This window comes from Zonotrichia leucophrys, chromosome 1 (assembly GCF_028769735.1).
Source record: "Zonotrichia leucophrys gambelii isolate GWCS_2022_RI chromosome 1, RI_Zleu_2.0, whole genome shotgun sequence".
Taxonomy (NCBI): Eukaryota; Metazoa; Chordata; class Aves; order Passeriformes; family Passerellidae; genus Zonotrichia; species Zonotrichia leucophrys.
In genome coordinates, this window is record NC_088169.1 from 81,234,577 (window position 1) to 81,253,763 (window position 19,187).

General features: G+C 38.5%; 2 protein-coding genes across 9 annotated transcripts in view; both read right to left on the reverse strand.

Moving 5' to 3' along the window:
* Positions 1–13,589, reverse strand: part of NAALAD2 (N-acetylated alpha-linked acidic dipeptidase 2) — a 32,450-nt gene extending 18,861 nt beyond the window's left edge. The window contains exons 1-11 of one of the 7 annotated variants that reach the window (XM_064719106.1): positions 13,277–13,589; positions 11,701–11,812; positions 8,583–8,769; positions 6,900–7,001; positions 5,973–6,098; positions 5,117–5,303; positions 3,980–4,073; positions 3,552–3,650; positions 1,793–1,878; positions 1,019–1,138; positions 527–609 (exon numbers count right to left, since the gene is read on the reverse strand). In XM_064719106.1, coding sequence (XP_064575176.1) covers positions 527–609; positions 1,019–1,138; positions 1,793–1,878; positions 3,552–3,650; positions 3,980–4,073; positions 5,117–5,303; positions 5,973–6,098; positions 6,900–7,001; positions 8,583–8,769; positions 11,701–11,812; positions 13,277–13,526 — 1,446 coding nt within the window. In that variant the 5' untranslated portion in view covers positions 13,527–13,589. Of the gene's footprint in view, positions 1–526; positions 610–1,018; positions 1,139–1,792; positions 1,879–3,551; positions 3,651–3,979; positions 4,074–5,116; positions 5,304–5,972; positions 6,099–6,899; positions 7,002–7,789; positions 7,849–8,582; positions 8,770–8,941; positions 9,466–9,711; positions 9,800–11,700; positions 11,813–13,276 lie in introns of those variants that run through there. The other 6 variants (XM_064719127.1, XM_064719117.1, XM_064719135.1 and 3 more) reach the window with 6 other exon arrangements.
* Positions 13,590–13,673: 84 nt separating this feature from the next.
* The window catches only part of LOC135450730 (glutamate carboxypeptidase 2-like), a 29,704-nt gene continuing 24,190 nt past the window's right edge, over positions 13,674–19,187 (reverse strand). For both annotated transcript variants that reach the window (XM_064719160.1, XM_064719168.1), the window contains one exon: positions 13,674–19,172. In XM_064719160.1, the coding sequence (XP_064575230.1) occupies positions 18,983–19,172 (190 nt within the window). In that variant the 3' untranslated portion in view covers positions 13,674–18,982. The remainder of the gene's footprint in view (positions 19,173–19,187) is intronic.

Consider the following 19,187-nt stretch of genomic DNA (forward strand, 5'->3'; position numbering starts at 1 on the left):
ATTAATTGACCGTCCTGCCCCCGAGACTCTACAATGATGGAATTCACAGGAATTTTGACTCTATTCACTCATAAATTATCTATTCTTTCATTTGCACAGTAGGATTGATTTTTGTACCAAAGGCTTGGCATGCTTACAGATCAGAGGTTCAGGATCTGGACTTGAATTTATAGAAACTAAGGAATTTCTCAAATAGAAAGTTAGACCAATCTGGATTAAATAAAATGTTATAATTCTGTTAAATTATGAGATAGATTTCCACTAGAGACCACTGTGGGATATTAGCTTTGAATCAAAGTAGATTTTTGAATCTTAGAAGAGTTAGTGCACTTATGTTGTAAGAAGCTAGGTAGGTAGGTAATTTATATAAATACCATGAGTGCCCCACAACACCTGAAGGAGTCTGTTGTACTCCAATTTTACCACAGAGTTTTTGATTGCAGTTTAGGAATAGATCCTGGGTACTGCAGTCACCTGCAACACACTTTCAAGTTTTGCTTTACTTTACACAGGTTTTTTTATTTACCTCAGCCCACTCTGTGGAACCCAATAATCCAAATTCTTCTGCATCCCAGCTAGCAAAAATAATAGTTCGTCTAGGTCTCCAACCTGCAATTACATCATTAAACTTGAATTTTCAACTTATACTTTAAAAGTCTACTGACCACAGTTAATTGCAATTGCTTTAAAAACAGCACTTAACTGATATAACAGTAAAAAATATTCCTCTCTAAAATCCTTAGAGGAACATATTACTGCAGAGGCATTTCTTCTTAATGCAATATTTTCACTCTGATAGCTAAGAGGGTACCATTACACTCACGAGGGGATAAATTCAGCCAACTACCAGGCAATGCCACATATGTATCTCTTCAATTAATCTACAACTTTCATAATGAGAAATAACACCTTCTGTAGAGGTGAAAAGTTAAATCAATACAACAGCTTATGGAAGCACTGATCCTCAAAGCCGCTGTTTTCCATATCCATCATTTTACATCTGCAGTAAGTAAGTTACCTTCCATCTTCATTTTACCAAAACTCCGTACAATTTCTTGCAGAACTGCAGCACCAGTGGTTGGATCAATACCACCAAACACCCAAGAGTCTCTATGACCACCTAAAATAATATATCTGTCTGGAAACAAACATACAGTATCAATTAATAATTAAAAATGCACTAGGATTACCTGTGATTTCCTTTGATTGTATCATTACTTGTATGAAATCAAATATGAAGTTCAATACCAGTGCTACAAGTTTATTTCTTAAGGGAATCGGCAATCATTCACTTATTCTACTAAGGTCTGCAACTAAAGACCATAAATATTTAATAAATATTTTTCCATCTAAAAGTCTTTGTTCTGTATGACCTGCTACAATAGTATAATGTATCAATATATATTATATCAATAGTATCAATAGTATAATGTTAATGTTCCAAATCATCACTAGGTTTCTGTAATTTGAATTATGTTAATTTTTGCAAAGGCAAAATGTATGACTGATGTAAGGTGAAGCCTACTGTAAAGTGATAGGCATAATAAAAAAACATTCTCTGATGTCTATCACTCTATTTTAAAGGGAAAGCTACTCTTGGGAATGCCAATGACAAATAGTGTGATGGGAAGGACAGAAAAACTACTACTACTAAGAATTTCTTAAGACTCTGTATTGTATGGTTATCTAAAACACTTTAATTTTCTTACAACACAAGTACAATAGAAATACAAAACAAGTACAACACAAATACAAAAGAAGGAATTAAAATCATCAAGCATCTGATGCTCACCCGGTTCCAGAGCTCCTCTGAGGATGCCAACAACGTTGTAAATTCGTGTGATTTTATTGCTTGTATGAACATGCATTCTGACTTTTCTGAAATGAAAGGGAGTGTGGAGTAACCATTTCTGATATTAGACAATAAAAAGCCAATGCTAATAACATATTAACCAGAGAGTTTGTGCTTCTGTCCTGCTTTGAGTTTTCAGCACTGATCCAATGTGTGTTCAGCACTGTCATGCTGTCTCAGAGACCCATTTTTTATTTCAGTTAAGCCTGCTGCTGATGCCTTAGAAAAAAGCCTATGTGCTGGGCTAGTCTATACATTTGCAAAGATTTATAGAATTTATAGAACTTTTTTTAATGGGAACCAATCAGATAATTGTGTACTAGACGAATAAACTGAAAAACATGCGCAGTAATAAAAAAAAATCTACATTTTGACTAAAATTATAATTGTGGATATGCAGATGTTTATAAGGAATACACTTTGGTTTCCCAGCATAGGCCCATACAACAATACAGAACTTGAAGAACCGATGATTAGGAATATTCATCCAGGAATAAACTGAAATGTGTGTTTATGACAGTGGATCTAAGTGATTAAGATTTGTCAGTAACAGAATCACATAATGGCTTGGGTTGACAGTGACCTTAAAGGTCATCCAGTTCCAACCTCCCTGTCATGGGCAGGGAATCCTCCATTAGAGACACAAAACCTTCTGCTAGAAGCACAGTTTTTTCTTCCCTGTCCCCCACCAGTAAAATTCACTTATGAAATTTTATAACAGCCAAGGGAATCCAGGTATTTGGAGAGATAAAACTAACACATGTTCGGCCCCCTTAAGCTGTGGAAGAAACAAAGCACCAAACAATGGGGGGTTGTGTGTCTGGCAAAACCTCAGGAGATCCACATTTGAAGTTATCTTTTCAGCAGCAAATCTGCATAGCTGTCAAAATCAAAACTTACTTCAGGACAGCCACTGGATCTTTGCCCAGAAAGTAACAGACACCAGGGCCTTGAACGTGCATGTATGTGCACACTTCCCATGTGCAAGTGACTTTCTACCTAGAATCAAAAGGTTCATTTTGATATGGAACTGCTCTGAGAAAGATGTGTAGAATTAATCCGTATTTACAACAAAAATGTTACTCTATCAAGTAGGAAGATGTTGAAAATTCTACTCAAAAATACAACTTTTGTGGATGAATCATATTGTTTTCTCACTGCTGCTCTTCCAGATACTCCAAACTGTACTGTAATTATGTCAAATATGCTTTCTTATGTAGTTATTCCTACTTTATTCATTTTCAGCTAGCTAGTGTTAAAGCAGAGCAGAAAAGAATAATGATAAATGAAGTCTTTGTAAAATTATATCTATATATATTCAGACATACTCTTGTTATCCAGGAGACAGAGTAGTGATAATGATACACCATTTTTACACACTGTCCACTAACAGTCCTCATTGAATAATACCTTCTGTAAACTGAAACTATATTTATGTGGAAAAGTCAGAGAAAAGTGAGCTTTAGCTTTATTGCAATTTATTGACAAATGTCATGTGGCTTGATCTGCTAATTTATTATCTTTTTGTAATGGAATTTATTTTCAAATTCTAATAATTATCTCCAAATGTTCCCTAGCAGAAGGAAGTAAATATCTCCAGAGTATCTTTAGATGTGTTGATTCAGAGCCTTTTCCTCAGAGAGATTTCTTTTTTTTTTTTTTTGCAAAATTGTATGAACAGAAAAGTATTAAAACAGACCTTGCGGAAGAGTTGCCTGTGAATCCTGGCCCTATATTATAAGGCACATTGAGACTTCCTCTCCAGCTGCTGTCTGGAGCTGCAGGTCCTCCCATTGCACTGCGAAGTGAAAAGCAAGAAAAATGCAGTTGACCATTAGGCTGAAACCTTAAATTCTCTTACTTATTATTGCAGCAAAACCTAGGTGGTTTTACAAAATTCTTAAAAGCATTATTGCAAAAACAGAATGCTTTGAATTTTCCACATTTTCTGGAATAACTACATTACTACTACATTAATTACTACATTATTACTTCTGAATTACTTCCATTACTACAAAAGAGTAGCAAATGCAAGTAACAACATAGACTTTGCCATCTTAATATGAAAAATTTGCCTGCACATTTGTCAACCCTGACTTCTGGAGAGGAGGGCTGATGTATACTCACCGCAGTAACACTTCTGCATCATGATATCCAATAGGATGGACTGGGATTTTGGGAATCCCTACACCTTCATTAACCTTGTACCTGAAAGTGTACTCTGAGAAAACAGAAGAAAATGTAAAGTTTATGGCATTCTTAGCAACTTTAACCAAACTGGAAACACTTTTGAGCGGAGCAGCCACCAGCGTGCATGATTCTTTTTAATTCTTACATCATTTCTCACACACTGCTTCTAGAAAACCAAACTGTAATGACAGAACCATCTGCACAGCAGTGCAAAAGATGTCCCCATGCTTGATGCAAGGCTAGATTTGCTGTCCAACCATGTTATAACATTTCCTCCAAGCTGGCATGTGAGGTGAAAATGGCACCTGTACAGCTGCTTGACAAGCTGCAGAGGACACGCACAGATGCATTTACCTGGGTCGAAGACAGCCCCAGATGAGTCTGCTGGGCCTGGCACACACAACCTCTCCTGGTTTAGGTTGTCCCATGTCCCCAGCAGGGGCCACACAAGCCCATGAGCTTTCCAGAAGCATCCCTGTACAGCCATGCCACCAGCACCCAGCACTGGCAGGCATCTTAGCTCAGACCAAGTTTAGGATGCCAACAAGGACAAGTGAAGCACATGGTGCCAACTGTTGAAAGACTCCAGACTGCTCTTATTTTTGCTACAGGAAATTTTATTCCCCTTAAAAAGGATTTTAAACCGTTTTTTTCCTGGAACTTATGATTAGCAAGGAAACATACCTCCAAGTAAAGCTATTACTCCTCTTTGATGGCAAAGTATAACCTAAAGTGGTCCTCTTGAGAAACACAGATATTTTAAAATGGCTATAAATTCTCAGTCACTTTCTGCTGCTTCAGTCTGTAAACTTACACATCCTGCTTTTTTAAGTGTCACAAGGGTGGGACCATATAAAGAGTTTCCTAGAAACTTTATTCCACTGCCTAACTGAAAGCAGTCAGAATCACAGAGACAGAATTTAGTGTGCAATAGAAGATTAACTATTGTCAATAAGAATTTCAAGCAGCTTTCTTCTGTGCATCTGTACTGAAAATTAATTAACTTATAGTGCCACACATTCAGCAGCAGTTTATGAAGCACTTGATGGTCCATGCTACAGAACTTGCACTCACCTTTTGCAGGATAACCTGGTGTTAGAGGATCTCCTGCTCCATTCAGATTTAAAACATTCCCACGCTGGACTCCTCCACCTGGCAGGTTCCATCCATTTGGATAAGGATCTACTCCAGGTGCACAGTAGTCAGCGGGGTCTGAGTAAAGTATGATCCCTTGGGCTCCTGCCAATATGGCATTTTTAACCTGTGAAATTATTTGGCTTTAAGATGCAGCTTTTTTTTTTTATGCAGCAATAAATCTGAACGTTGAGATTTGCTTCCATGCAGGCATGTTTTTAGAAGACAAGTATGTGAAAGAGTTGAAAATTACCCCAGATTTAGAATAAGAACCAAGCATAGTGAAACGCAGTATGTTCATTATTTGTGTCGAACCTTTTTTCATTGCTCAAGGCTATGAAATGAAGAACAGGACATAAAAATGAGGCACAAAACCTGACTACCATGCCCACTGCCCCACTATCACCAGTTTTGCCAGATTTCTTGTCTAAAACCAGAAGAGATAGTTACTCAGTTTCTGTGCATCAGACTCCTTGTCAAAGTGCTATTATTTCAAAGTACTGCAGTTCTACGGATGGCATGTATCAATAGACTTGGCTCTACAAACTACTCAGTTCCCTGAATTATTCTCTTGCAAGAACTGCCTGGGGAGTTTGCAGTCATCTCTGTCTCAGGACTTTAATACATTCATCTGGTTTTATTGTTTTGGAAGTTTTTCTTAGACTGCAGTCACAATGGATACATTGCAGGCTTCCTTCTGCTTGTATGTTCCAATGAACAGCCCTTATTAATTCCCTCAAGCTCTACCATCAACAGTGTCTGACCCACAGAAGCAAAATTAAAACTCAACCCTTACTTTGTTTCCTCTGAAGATCTTCCCATATCTCGCAATGACAATCTTTCCTGTACAGTTAATTCCCATTTCACGCTCCAGCTTAAAAAAATCTTCTGTACGGCCATAATTCACATACACCAGATCTGCCTGGGCAGAAAAGAAAAGCAGTGCTGTGGCCACTGGTCAGTCAACAAACAAAATACTCATTATCAGAAATAAAGTTTCATTCACTATGTATGACAGATAATTTTTAACTATTTTTTCATTTCTACAACTGAGATCCAGGGCCCATAAAAACAATAGCAAAAGATATCCACAATATCCTATAGGAAGTTTTGGCTCAAAATTCTGATTGGCTATTATCCTGCACTTAACAGACTTAAAAACAGGCTGGAAAATAAACCAGAGTACTTTGGTAAACTGACAAACTTCTCTGACTGTGACAAAGCAGTGGTATGAGTTACATACACAAACACTCACTATTATAAAATTTGATTCATTTATGCAATGCAATGTTGTCCCTGACCTGTTCCATAATAAATTAGCAGATTAAGTGAGGACCTTTTGTGGCCTTTGAAGGCATTCATTTAATCTAAAATGTCTTCCAACTTGATATAAATATTCTAGTGTTATTCTACTAAATGCTACTTCTACCTGTGCCTTAAGCAAGTCCTCTACATATGACTGAATAATATGGAACAATCTGAGATGTATCCAAAATTTTCCATCAAGACAAAAATTTTTCACTTATTATGTGATTCAGAGTTTGAACAATTTGAGAAAGCTCAACCTTTGTATAATATGTCTATCTGTGCCTAAGTGTTCTTTAATTAAGACAAATGGTAACTAAAACTACTGCAACAAATATTTTGAGAAGTTGGAGCAATCTGTCCCAAAAGCTGTTTCAAAACATAGGTAATAGTACCATAACATAATTTCTTTTCTTACCTCTGGCACTCCTTGTGCTGAAAAAGCATTATATGGTGGTAGTATATCAGTAACATTTTCATACCCCTGTGGAGGTGGTTCAAACAATGATGTATTGAAAACCTATAAAATAAAATGACAATAGTTTTTGGTCAAACATTCTAGGCACAAATTCACACACTAAAAAAAAAATTAATTATAGTTTAAACTATAAACTATAAAGTCAGAAGACAGTTATTCAGTTTCTGTGCAACAGGCTCCTTGTCAAATAATTACTATTTCAAAATACTGCAGTCCTACGGATGAAAAGTATCAAAAGCCCTGGCTTTTGCCAAGTTAGTTAGCTTTGTCAGCAGTTTAAATTATAGTTTCCATGAATTGATAGCAAAAAATACAGTTCTAACTAGTACACATAAGTTCAAACAAAAACACAGGCAGGGATCCAGAGGAGAAATTTTGTAACAGAATGCAGATATGAATACAAAGAGACAGATCATGGATCAGAAGATGCTCATCAGCCACTCCCTGAACTTAAGGAAAGAAGTAGCTTAAAATTGCCAAGAGGTGTTGACAGGAAAACATCTGGTTCATCCATGCCATCCCAGGTGTCTTTCTGTGGTTTCTCCCACCTGCATTATTGTTCTCTTTATCTCTTATCTAGTGATGCTCCAGTTAAACTCCAGGGCTGCCTTTCATCACTACGCATTGTAACACTCATGTTGCTTTAAGGTGCACCTCCACCTTCTGTCACCTTGTGAGACTGTAGCTGAGACACTGTTACAGGGTTTCTGGAAGAACTTCTTCCTTCTTTCACCTCTAAGCTCATGTTATCCCTGAGCACGCATTCCTTACTTTCTACCCTGGCTCTTCATCCCTATTTATGTGCTATGATGCTTCTCTAGCAGTCCCACCTTCTCTCCTTGCTCAGGATCCTTGTCAGAATTTACATATACTTCTTCGTTTCCCCAGGTTTTCAAAAGAGAGATGTCTCTAGGCTGACTAGTTCATTAGGACTTCCAACACTAACTTAGGAGACACCACAGGAAGCCAGTGAGATCAGGTTCAGAGCAAAGGAAACAAGGCAATATTACATAAAATTGATAGTATCTCCACAATTCCTTACCTCAGCATGCAGTGGAAGCAAATATTGCACAGATGTTCAAGCAGGGTTTGGATAGGTACTTGGGAGAGAGATGTAATGAGGGTCACTGACTGGATAAATACTTGGAAAAGGTCTAATGAGAATTTTTCAAGAGACTAATTTCAGCACATTTGGAGAAGCCCTGAGCTGAAAACAGCTAGACACTGGAAGCACTGCATGCCTGAAATACATTTCTTTGTTCTTAAACATCCCTGTGCATCCACTTAAAGCTGTTTATGGAAACAGGATATTAGCCTAGATGTATCCTCAAGCTGAACCCTTCTAACACCTTATGGTCTACAGGTGTTAACTGCAGCTTCTCCACACATCCTCACTCTTCCATGTGAGGCACTGAGATCTCAGGCCCCTTGCTGTGTTTTCTGCATAGCCTGGAAAACCATTTCTAAATATGAACTCCCTTTGCACTGGATTATTTTTTAATAATATGAAGCACATGCTGAGCTGAGTATGTGAGAATGCAGAGGATGACACTTTTTTAACAGGAAATCACTGGAGGTTTTTTAGGTTTTACATTAACAAAGTTTTGTCATTGAAAAGATCACCTCATTCCCTTGATCATCAATTAGTGAAATGTAGTTTGGCTGGTCTTCATTTGGGTATGAAAGAAGCACATCATAATTAACAAGTTCTGCTGAATCCAATCCAAATTCCTTCCACCGGCCTTGAATTTTTTTGGCAAGAAGAAGATTCTGTTCAGTTCCTGCGAGGTGAGGCAACTTGGTAAATGAACTAGAACAAAACAGAAAACCACTGGTAAGCAGCAAATGCAGAGATACACAAAAGTGAAATAGGATCAGTATTTATAAAGCTAATCTTCAAGACATATTGCATGGACAGTAAGGTTTTAAAGTGTGAGCTGTAAAACATGATTGCTTATCAGAGTCTGCATCAGGACACGTACAAAATATACTCAGAGCAGACGATCTTTCTTGAGGCCTTAAGATAAGTCAACTGAATTTCTTCTTTGCATAACAGGAATAGCCACATCTACACACAAGCAATGAAAATCAATGTCAAAGATTCAGCAAAAGAATATTAGCAGTATGCAAAAAGCAGGAATAAATATGGGAAAGCTATGTATTCAGAAAGGAGTCTTCCAGATAATTCTGGTATCTGATCATGGATTTGTACTGCTGTCACAGCGTGTCCTAATAAGTTTAAATTGAAAATCATTACATTAAATTATCTGCACAGGCTTGCTTTTTTTTCCATATCAAAGGTCTGAGTAACAAAACCTTCTTAACAACATTTACTTCCATGTCAGTTACAACACACAACGTTGATAAATAGTCACAAACAAACAGAATCAATCCCTCTGGGCCGCCCTACAGCAATCTGTGTACAATTTGTTTGGCCCAGTGAACAAGTAAGGAATGGTGAAAGCTCATCAGTCAGCCAGGTACTTTGCATCAGCTTCCAATTCCCAGCAGGCTACTTATCAATGGCTGCCCCACAGATGGCAGATATCAGCATTTACCATTAATTAGTGGTAGCAAATACCATGATTAATATCACTTCAGCCTGTCACTTCAGACTGTTTTCAACCCTTGTTCTGCAGTGTGCACTCCCTCAGCTTCCAAAGGAGAATGATGTCCAAAGCCTTTTTAAAGTCAAGGTTGTTACAGCCACTATAATGTCTCCCCTCATGCATGTAGCCAGTCATTTCCTTACAGGAGGCAGTATGCTGACCATACAAACAAATAGTAAATAAATGCTGACTCCTCCAAACTGTATTTCTGTCCTTCATGTGTTTGAAAACAGATTGCAGAAGGACGTTTTGTCACCCCTCCAGACCTGAAGCTGACCAGCTCAGAGTCCTCCACGTTGTCCTTATTAAGATGGGCACATTATCAGCCTTTTTCAGCCACCTGAGGCCTCTTGCAATCATCAGAATTTCTCATCTACAGCAACACTGCAATCATAACATAAAGGTCTTTCACAGGAGACCCACCTGGCCCCAGGATTGGAATGCATCCAGATTCTTTAAGTAGACCACAACCTTTTGCTCTCTGCTGTTGTCAGTCCCTCTCTTTAAACTGTGAAGGTATGTACCAAAGTCTGGCAGCAACCTTTGCCAAACCCTGTTGCTTGTTTGCTTCTTGCACTTTAATTCCCACTAGTATTTTAAGTACTTTTAATTCTTTAAGTGTACTAAATATATGCCATCAGGAAAAACACATGATTTTTTTTTTCAAATTCTAAACAGTTTAATCCTTTCCAGAGCTCTGATACAATGCTAAGACCCAAGCATCTGCATTTTCTGAGTCTCATAGTTTTTTTTCCCCAGGTGATAAAAGCAGATATAGTAGTCTGAAAAATGAAGAATATGGATCAAAATTCTCAAGTTCATATTTTCTTATGTTTTTGACAAACTTTTTGGATAGTTTATTAATACAACTTCTCTGCATTTCCTGATTTTTATTTGAATTCAGGCAAAAAAAAAAAAAATCCCCAACCAGCATGAAGCATTTGGCCCATCACCAAAGCAAGCAGACAAATGAGAAACCATTAATACCCCACAGCCAAGAGACTTTGGCATAATATAGAGCTATGCCATGCTATGTTGCCTAGATTCTCACTCAAAAATAATTTTAAGGAACTCTCCAATCTACTGAAAGCAAGGAATACAGAATAAGATTGGGCCTGTAGACTTGAAAAGCTTATTGATGTTAGGTAAAAACCTTTTGGGTTTAGAAATTTAGAAATCAAATTTGCTTGTAATTCTTTGATATTCTTGATGCAGCTGCTGACTTACACGCTGAATACAAACATTTTACTAGCCAGAGTGAGTATTTATTTATATTTCACGTGAATATATTAGTTCCTCTACAGAAAATACAAATATATCAAATAATGTGGGTTTTTAAAATTTTTGTGGAATGAAGAAAAAAAAAGGGTATTTTTATATCCCCAGTACTTTAGATGTTTTTAAAGAACTTCATGGATGCACTACAATGCAAAAAAGTGTATTTGCTAACATCATGCAAGCCTTAACAAACCATCAATGCAACTGACCATGGACAGAGCCCTTTATCTCTGAAACAGAAGAGAGGGTATAATGGGATGTCAGAGCTCCCAATTAACAGCACATTATCCAGTATGGCCACACTAAAGGAATTATAAATTGTGAGTATACATGCAACTCAGTGCCATGCAAATTTGAAGAATTAGTTTTTAATAGATTAATTTTTTTACTTAGACTAGCTACTCAAACTGAAAGTTTAAAGAGACACTGAACAGATGATCAGTCAGATGTAATTCATGTCAATCATTTTATCCCAAACAGAGTAAAATCATCTCTGTCTGAAAGAAAACAGTTATCTGAGGTTAGGGCTTCAGATACTTGTGAAGGAAAAAAAAGGCTTCATTAAATCACAAAGATAGAAAATCATGAAGACTGGTAAGCACTGGCAGTAATGCAGCTGAGGGAAGGACACTTGACTGCTCAACCACTTCAAAAAGGCAACTTCAAAAATGGGGAGGGGGGAACAGAAGATCTGTAAGCCTTTTCCTTCTTCCCTCAGACATTTTGTATAAACTAAACAATTCTAAAACATCTTAAAAGCTCTGCTTTCAGATGCCCTTCCTTGGAGCTGATGTTATCACTTTCTGGCATTTTTGACTGATAAAATTGTTCAAAAAACAATGCACAAGGCTTACCGAAGAAATTTCCTGATGTTCTCTGCTTTCATTTCAGCCACAAGTTTGTGTCTCACATTTTGATGCACATCTGAAGAGTTGGGGTTTTTCTCAGTCAGTTTTGTAAACCATCCTGAAACACATTTGAAAAGTTTCCCACTTAGCAAGAATTTCCTCACATGTTTGAGCACAGGTGCAACCTGTGGTATGAATCAGTTAAAACAACAAGGATGAACAGGGCTTAGAGCACCCTCTGCCAGTGTCTGAGGGCTCAAGCAGAAAAGTAAAATATATTTCATTGACTGAAATACCTAAAAGTGACATAATGAAAAGAGCAAACCCTAAATCCCTGGTAAATCCCCTTTTCAAGGTAGACTCATCTCTCATTAATTTTAAAATATAGTTGAAATTCTCAGTTAACTGTTTGTAGTGTGAGGTTCGAACTCCTGATACTCATGATGAAATTACTTTATTTAGTTTATGCATGTATGTTGAAATAGATGTGTAAGTATATTTAAAGTGAAGGTCTAGAACTCAACAGCCACCCTGCCAGCATTGTAATAGTTACAGACTTGGGTTATTCCATTTAATAATTGAAAGAATAAAGTTAATTGTCACCCAAGCCAGTTTTAAAATGTTTATTCAGTAGCCATAAATAGTAGGAGGAGAGGTATATAAATGTATGAGTTTGTCTTAAGAAAAAAAACAACAACAACAAAAAATATAATTTTATTATTGCAGGTAGACAACCCCGAAGTGGAAAAATTTTCATAAGGAAGATAAATATATGTGCTGTCACATGCACAGTATATGCGACCTGTTACACTTAAATACAATTGTAGTAATACTCTGAACTGAACAGTGATGCTTGATCAGACTAAAAGTCCACCTTGCCCAGTATCCAGTTTTGGAGCTGGGGCAAAAGATGTTGTTCAGGGAAATGTATAAGCATTGCACAAGTGCCAGAAATTAGCAGCTCAGGGATCTCCAAAATTAAAATAATATTTTATATATTTAATAGCCCTCATGGATTTTTCTTTCATGCTTTAGAGTTAGGTTTGTGTTACAACACAAGTTTAAAAAGGCCATGCAATTTTAATTTGAAATCCAATGCTGCAAGTGACTTCAGAGAAGAATCTCTAGTAAAGTTCATTGTGCATAATGAAAACTTCAGTAACTTGGCTGTCAGTCAAACTCCTCCCCTACATTCCACTCTTAATTTCTAAAACAGCAACGGAATAGGAGCATTTAAAATATCTTCAGTAAAAAACAGGAAATAAAAATTAAAAAAAATTTGGGGGATTTTGCAATCGCTGAAGTCTCAAACTCTTGTACTAATTTCTTCTCTTTGAATGCCTGGCTGCCTCTTTTGGGAAGCTGTCAGCTCACCAGGGCTTGTCCTGAGCTGAAGCACAGAGTTGTTCTGTTCCTCACTCCCTGAAAACTGAAACTGCTGGACAGAAAAACTTAGAAAAGCAGTGGGACAAATACTTTATCACGCCTCTGAAGAGCAGCGTAAGCTCCCTGCCGGTGAGTTAATCACACCGGGGCTGCAGGGGAGGGAAGCTGGGGCTCAGCCCCGGCTCTCTGCACTCACCTGTAAGAAGGCCCAGCAGAAAACAGCCGAGCAGCGCAGGGCACACCAGCCACACACGGAGGGAGGCCTTGCTCCGGCTCCCGGCCATGCTGTCACACTGGCCGGCACTTGGCAGGCTCTGGGGGCTGGCAAGCAGCTGCCTTCCTCCTCCTCCTCCTCTCCTCCTCCTCCTCCTTCTCCTCTCCTCCTCCTCTTCCTTCCACCCGCAGCCCCAGGGCTGTCCCTGCCTTCTTTGCTTCTCTGTTCTCATGCAGCCTAAGCAGCCTTAATCCCTGGGTGATGGCGATGAAATGGTTTTCCAAATGCAAGTAAACTCTTCCATTTCTTAGTCTCACCCCACCAGACAGCTCCGGTGCAGCTGGGTGTGTATCTCTGTAACAAATATGTATCCCGGCTGTGCGCCAAGCAATGCAGTATTTAAGATCCTAATTTCTACTAATTATCAGGACTTTCTGGTTTTGAAAGTTCCTGATTTTTGTTTGTTCACAACCTGTTCCAGTGGAAGTGGCCAAGAGATGAAATTAAGGGAAAACTTATTTCCTCTTTACCAACAAAACGTTGAATTGCTTCCCTTTTTAATCCATGGTAACATAAATCCTTAGCAAGAAATGTATACTTAGAGCACCTGAGAATATAATTTAGATTGGCCAGACATCATTCGATTTGCAACTAGGAAAGGTCGCAAATTTCTTTCCTCTATTCTCCAGCTACTTGCACTTAAGATTACAAAGTTCTTAAGATCAAGTTTTCCTCATCTAATTTAGTCAAATCCATCAGTATCTCATGGGGAAGGAAACAACTGCAGCCCAGGGAATAGTCAAAAGATGTTCACAGAATCATCACATTTTGCATAAACTTACTCTGACCTTGCATCACTCCCTGCTGCCGAGTTCCTTCATGGCTACATGGAAGCTAAGACTGATCTTTCTGGAGCTGAGGACCTGCCCATTTGAGACCAGTTGTATGGCTGAAGGCAGGAAAGCTTTTTTGGGAGCCTGGGCATGCTCCAAATTCCTACCACACACTCCCAAAACCCAAAGTAAGTACTGTTTGTGAAAGAAATGTCAGTACTCTGAGTACCAAAACTTTCGTAAATACATTATGATGAGCTGAAAATATTCAGAAAACGCAGGAAAGGCTGGTTAATGTCCCAATTACTTAAACTAGGGCTTTTCAGAGGAAAATTACTCCACTTGGGTATTCCACACCAGTCACAGCCACTGTCTTAAGCACAGGGCTGGATGTCTTCCAATCATAAGGAGGTCCAGTCCTGTGACTTTTTTCCTGTCATTTCCCAACTGCTCATAAACCATCACAAATTCTGAACAGCAATGACATTTCACACCAGCATCTGAATTGACATATACAAACCAGATGGAACTCCACCTACAGAACTCACAAAGAATGAGCGTATTGATGTATTATTAGCATTTATATAGCACCACAGGTGTAGGACTGGCACATAATAGACAGTAAAGTGACAAGGGCTTTTGGAGATTGCCATCAAAATTAGACCTCACATGATAATAACATCAGTGGAGGAAGAAGGCAAGAATAGCAACAGTGAGAATGTATGAAATGCATTTATTTCTATGTGAGCGTCTTTTTAAAGTGACAAGGGCATTAGCAATGCTGAGGTTGAACAACAAGCAGCAGCCAAATGGCTTCTACCACTTAAAATACAGCCCCATTGCTATTAGTTATTAGTTGTGACATGTTCTTACATGCCATGGATTAGCCACAGGTGGAGTATATTATGTTACAACTAAATGCAAGCATAACATCCAGTGTAAATCTGCCTTCAATCACATGCCCTCCTCAACAAGACTGAGGCAGGAAATAAGATTAAAAAGCTCATGGGTTGAAATGAACGCAAATCACTTGCTGATTAACATCATTACCAAAACACATTCCACTCAGGGAAAAGAAATGTATTACAAATTAAAAGAGACTTGGCTAGTGAAAAACAAAGCCAAAACTTAAAATACCTCCCACATTGCAACCACCTCACTCTTACTTGTTACTGATCATCTCATTTCATACCCAAGGAGAGACCCTAGAGCTCTTGAGATGATCAGCAGCCCAAAATACTCATCTTCCTTTGAGTCCTTTCCTGGCAATATCAAAGCCACATTCATCACCCTGTTATTTTACATGGGGCTTCTCCAGCTAGAACTAAGATATTACTAGTGTGAGATACCTCTACAAGTGCATTGCTGATAATAGCTGATTTGAAAACACCCACTTCAGTCTAAGTTTAATCAAAAGTTTGAGGCTAAAAGGAGATAAGACCAACCCAAAGTAGTCAGAGAAATTATGCAAAACAAACTGTGAAAAGATTACAAGGTAAAAGAACTAATTTTCTTAGCGCAAGTGAGGAAAAGGGTCCAAACCATAAACTCCTGAACACACAGTACTTCTTTTATTAGTATCACTTTTAGAATTATCATGAAAATTATTAGTTACTGCATATGCCTCATGCTGAGTTCAGGAGTAGTGAGAATTGCTCATTCTGACAGTGAAAACAAGAGTGAGGTTCAGCTGAAGCTAGGACCACTTGCAGGTAGCTACACAGACTCCACTCACTTAAAACACATAAATCCCTGGTAAACAAAAAAGCTCAAAAATATTTGGCAAGTACACACATGCCAAATGCAAAACTAGCACGCATTTGTATATTGAATGCATAATTCTGCTATTCAGCCAATTAGTAAAGCCAGTCATGGTACATGAAACACAGAATGAATGCCAAGGCTTGTAAACTGTAAGTTGTAGCTGCTCAGTAACTGGGCTCTAAAGGTTAGTATCTGCAGCAACAAAGATACACTGCTGTTGTTTTGTTTGACCTACTGCCTGGCTAAAGGTTGAACTTGTGGCTTGAGAGATCGAGGGACCCTGATCTGTGGGAAAGGCAGCTCTGGCAGGAAAAATGGCAACAGGGGAATGCTCAACTGAAACTTCACATCAGTAGTTTCCTTCTGACTCTGCCAGTTGCACAGTCCCCTGAACTCTCTCACGGCCTCTGCAGTCTTTCTGTCAGATTACAACCATAGTAGATGTTGATTCTTTGAGTCTGAGTCTTTCTTATCTGGAGCTTCAGGGGACCATTATCAGATTCCAAATAAAAGCTTGCATTTCTGGCAGCTGACAAGTGCAGCTTGCAAACTTTGACCCTTTCTTCCACAACAGAATGTACCCAGTGAAGCTGAGAGTGTAAAGGATTGTGCACTGAACACAAGGACTGTACACTTCTCCTTAAGGCCATTCCTCCTTGTCCTGTTGCACATGTCTTTATAAGAAGTCCCCCTCCAGCCTTCTTTAGGTCCTTTAGGTACTGGAAGGTGCTGTGAAGTCTCCATGGAGCTTTCTTTTCTCCAGGCTGAACAGCCCTAGCTCTCTCAGCCTGTCTCCACAGCAGAGGTGCTCCAGGCCTGGATTTAGTTGTCCTTCTCTAGATTCCTTACAGAGGCCTTCCTTACACTGGGGCCCAGAGCTGGACACAACACTGCAGGTGGGGCAGACCAGAATCCCCTCCCTCAACCTGATGGCCACACTTCTCTTGCTGAAGCCAGGATGCAGCTGGCTTTCTGGACCACAAGTGCTCTTTGCCAGGTCACAATGAGCTTCTCATCCACAAACACCTCCAAGTCTTTCTCCTTAGGGCTAGTCTCCATCTATTCTCTGCCCAGCCTGGATTTGTGCTTGCAATTTCCCTGACCCGGGGGCAGCACCTGGCACTCAGCCCCGTTGAACTTCATCACAGAAGCCTATGTCTTCAGCTTCTAGTCATTAGGAGAGAGAAATTTTTTTTTCCTGTATCCTGTTCCCTGCAGTGATTAGAGAACAGGCAACAGATTTTTTTTTAATGGATGTTGCTGTAGTTAAAGAGTGTAACTACTTCTGTATTTTGTGTGATACGGGGCCAGGACATTATATATTATTTGCTAACTATTTCTAAAAAGGGCTGTAATTAAACTTAAATGAAATAATGCTATGGCCAGAGATGAAAAAATTATGTCTTCTGGACTGAAAGAAGAAGTTGCTGAAGCAGCATACAGGTCACATGGGGAAAGATCTCCACAATTTTGGAGTTTGGCACTTCATCCTCCTCTGCAATAGAAAAATACTGTTACTGCATCACCTGGTCAACAGGAGCTGTTTATTCCTGCTCCTCTCTACATGGTGGATTTGGCTTATCATTGTCCTGACTGCTGCAGACAAAATCATCTAGGGTAAGATAACTAAACTAACCTGGCTAATTTTTTTCAGAGGTGGATTATAGACAGTCATAATGAATTCTCCACTGGTAAAAGTGGGGCAGTGGAGCAGCCAGAAGTGAAAAAAACAGAGTCAGCAATGTCTCCCATCAGCACTGATTGTGGGAAGACATGTTCATCATTTTATTCCAATCAGTTTCATAAAAAATGTGAAAATAACTGGGCAATAACTATGGGTATAAGAGCATTTCCCATTATCTGATAAACGAGATTATTTTATCAGAAAGACCAACAGTTAAGCAAAATAATGACTTAATTACAGTAAATTGTCTAAAAAGTTTTAATGTGAAGTGCAGAAATATTTATGATTAAATGAAGCCTCATGGAAAAGAAATCAATACGCCATAGTACTGAAAACCATCAGATCACAGGCCAGTAGTTTTAGACATGGTAGAGGTCTCAGCTAATATGACACATAAATCACACAAAGTATTAGCTGTGTAAGAGGTTAGTAAAAGTCCAGTGGCAAAATTTCAGATGAAGGGATCTGATTTTCTGAGTCTTCTCTGTCTGATCGTGGTCATCTCGTGGTCTGTCATAAGAGTAAGCAGCACATGATCATCAGATATACAGACTCTACAAAAATGGTAATAATTTGGTATCCTTTCAAACTAAGGACATGATGAGTTTTCTTTGATTCTGTCTTCATATTAAAAACACCTCTATGGAGACAAGGCATAGCAAGGGTAGATTTTGGTTAAAAGAATAACAATAGGGTTTTCATCTTGAAAGACATTTTGTGAAATGACTACATGTCTGACAAGATGTACTGCCTTGTTTTTATTCAAGTAACTAAAATCTTCTTGCTTAAATTTATTTGCAAACAGCTGCAAGGTTCAGCATGTGAGGAAAAGAATGTCATGGATGAGTATTCTGGGCTGGCTGCCCAAAACTTCTTATGATTATTATAGATCCTGCACATGGTATGTGACAGCTTTCCCATCTCCATGTCCATCTCAATCTTTGTGGAAAAGGAGGGCTGAGAGGTCTGTCTTGAGGTATAATTATGCAATCCCAGAGTAAGTAACAAAAAGGCAACAACAAAATTAGTAACTGATAGAAACATGAAATGAATTCTGTTTTCCTGAAGAACTATGGAGATCACTATAATAATCAAGCTAGAAAAATTCAAAACTCTGAAAATAAATCGAGTGGTTAGCAATTCTTACAATACAAAGCTGGGAGAAAACCTGAAACATTATCAGTCTCAGTTCAGAAGACATCTAAATCCTGACCTCTCGGAATAGAGTACATTATCTTGTTAACATTACTAAATGCATTCAACTTGGTTATATTATTTGCAAAGACCAAGATTTTTTTTGATTTTTTGTTCTTTATCATAATTGTCCTAGTGTTTTCAAGTGCTCCATTTTTAAGGATTCTGCAAACTGTCACGTTTAGTCTTTACTGACGACTGTATTGCTCATATTTATGCTACTTCCTTCAGTGTGTCTGCTGCTGCCTGCACAGTGAAGGCTGCAATGGAAATCTGCCTCTTCACTTCTTCCCAGGCTTCTTGTTGATCAGCTTTGCTTTCAATATCAAACATGGCATCATAGATTCCTGGGAAGGATTCTCCTGCATATTTGTTGTGGCTGCTTGGAGCAAAGATAACATGTCTGTAGGGAAGTTGA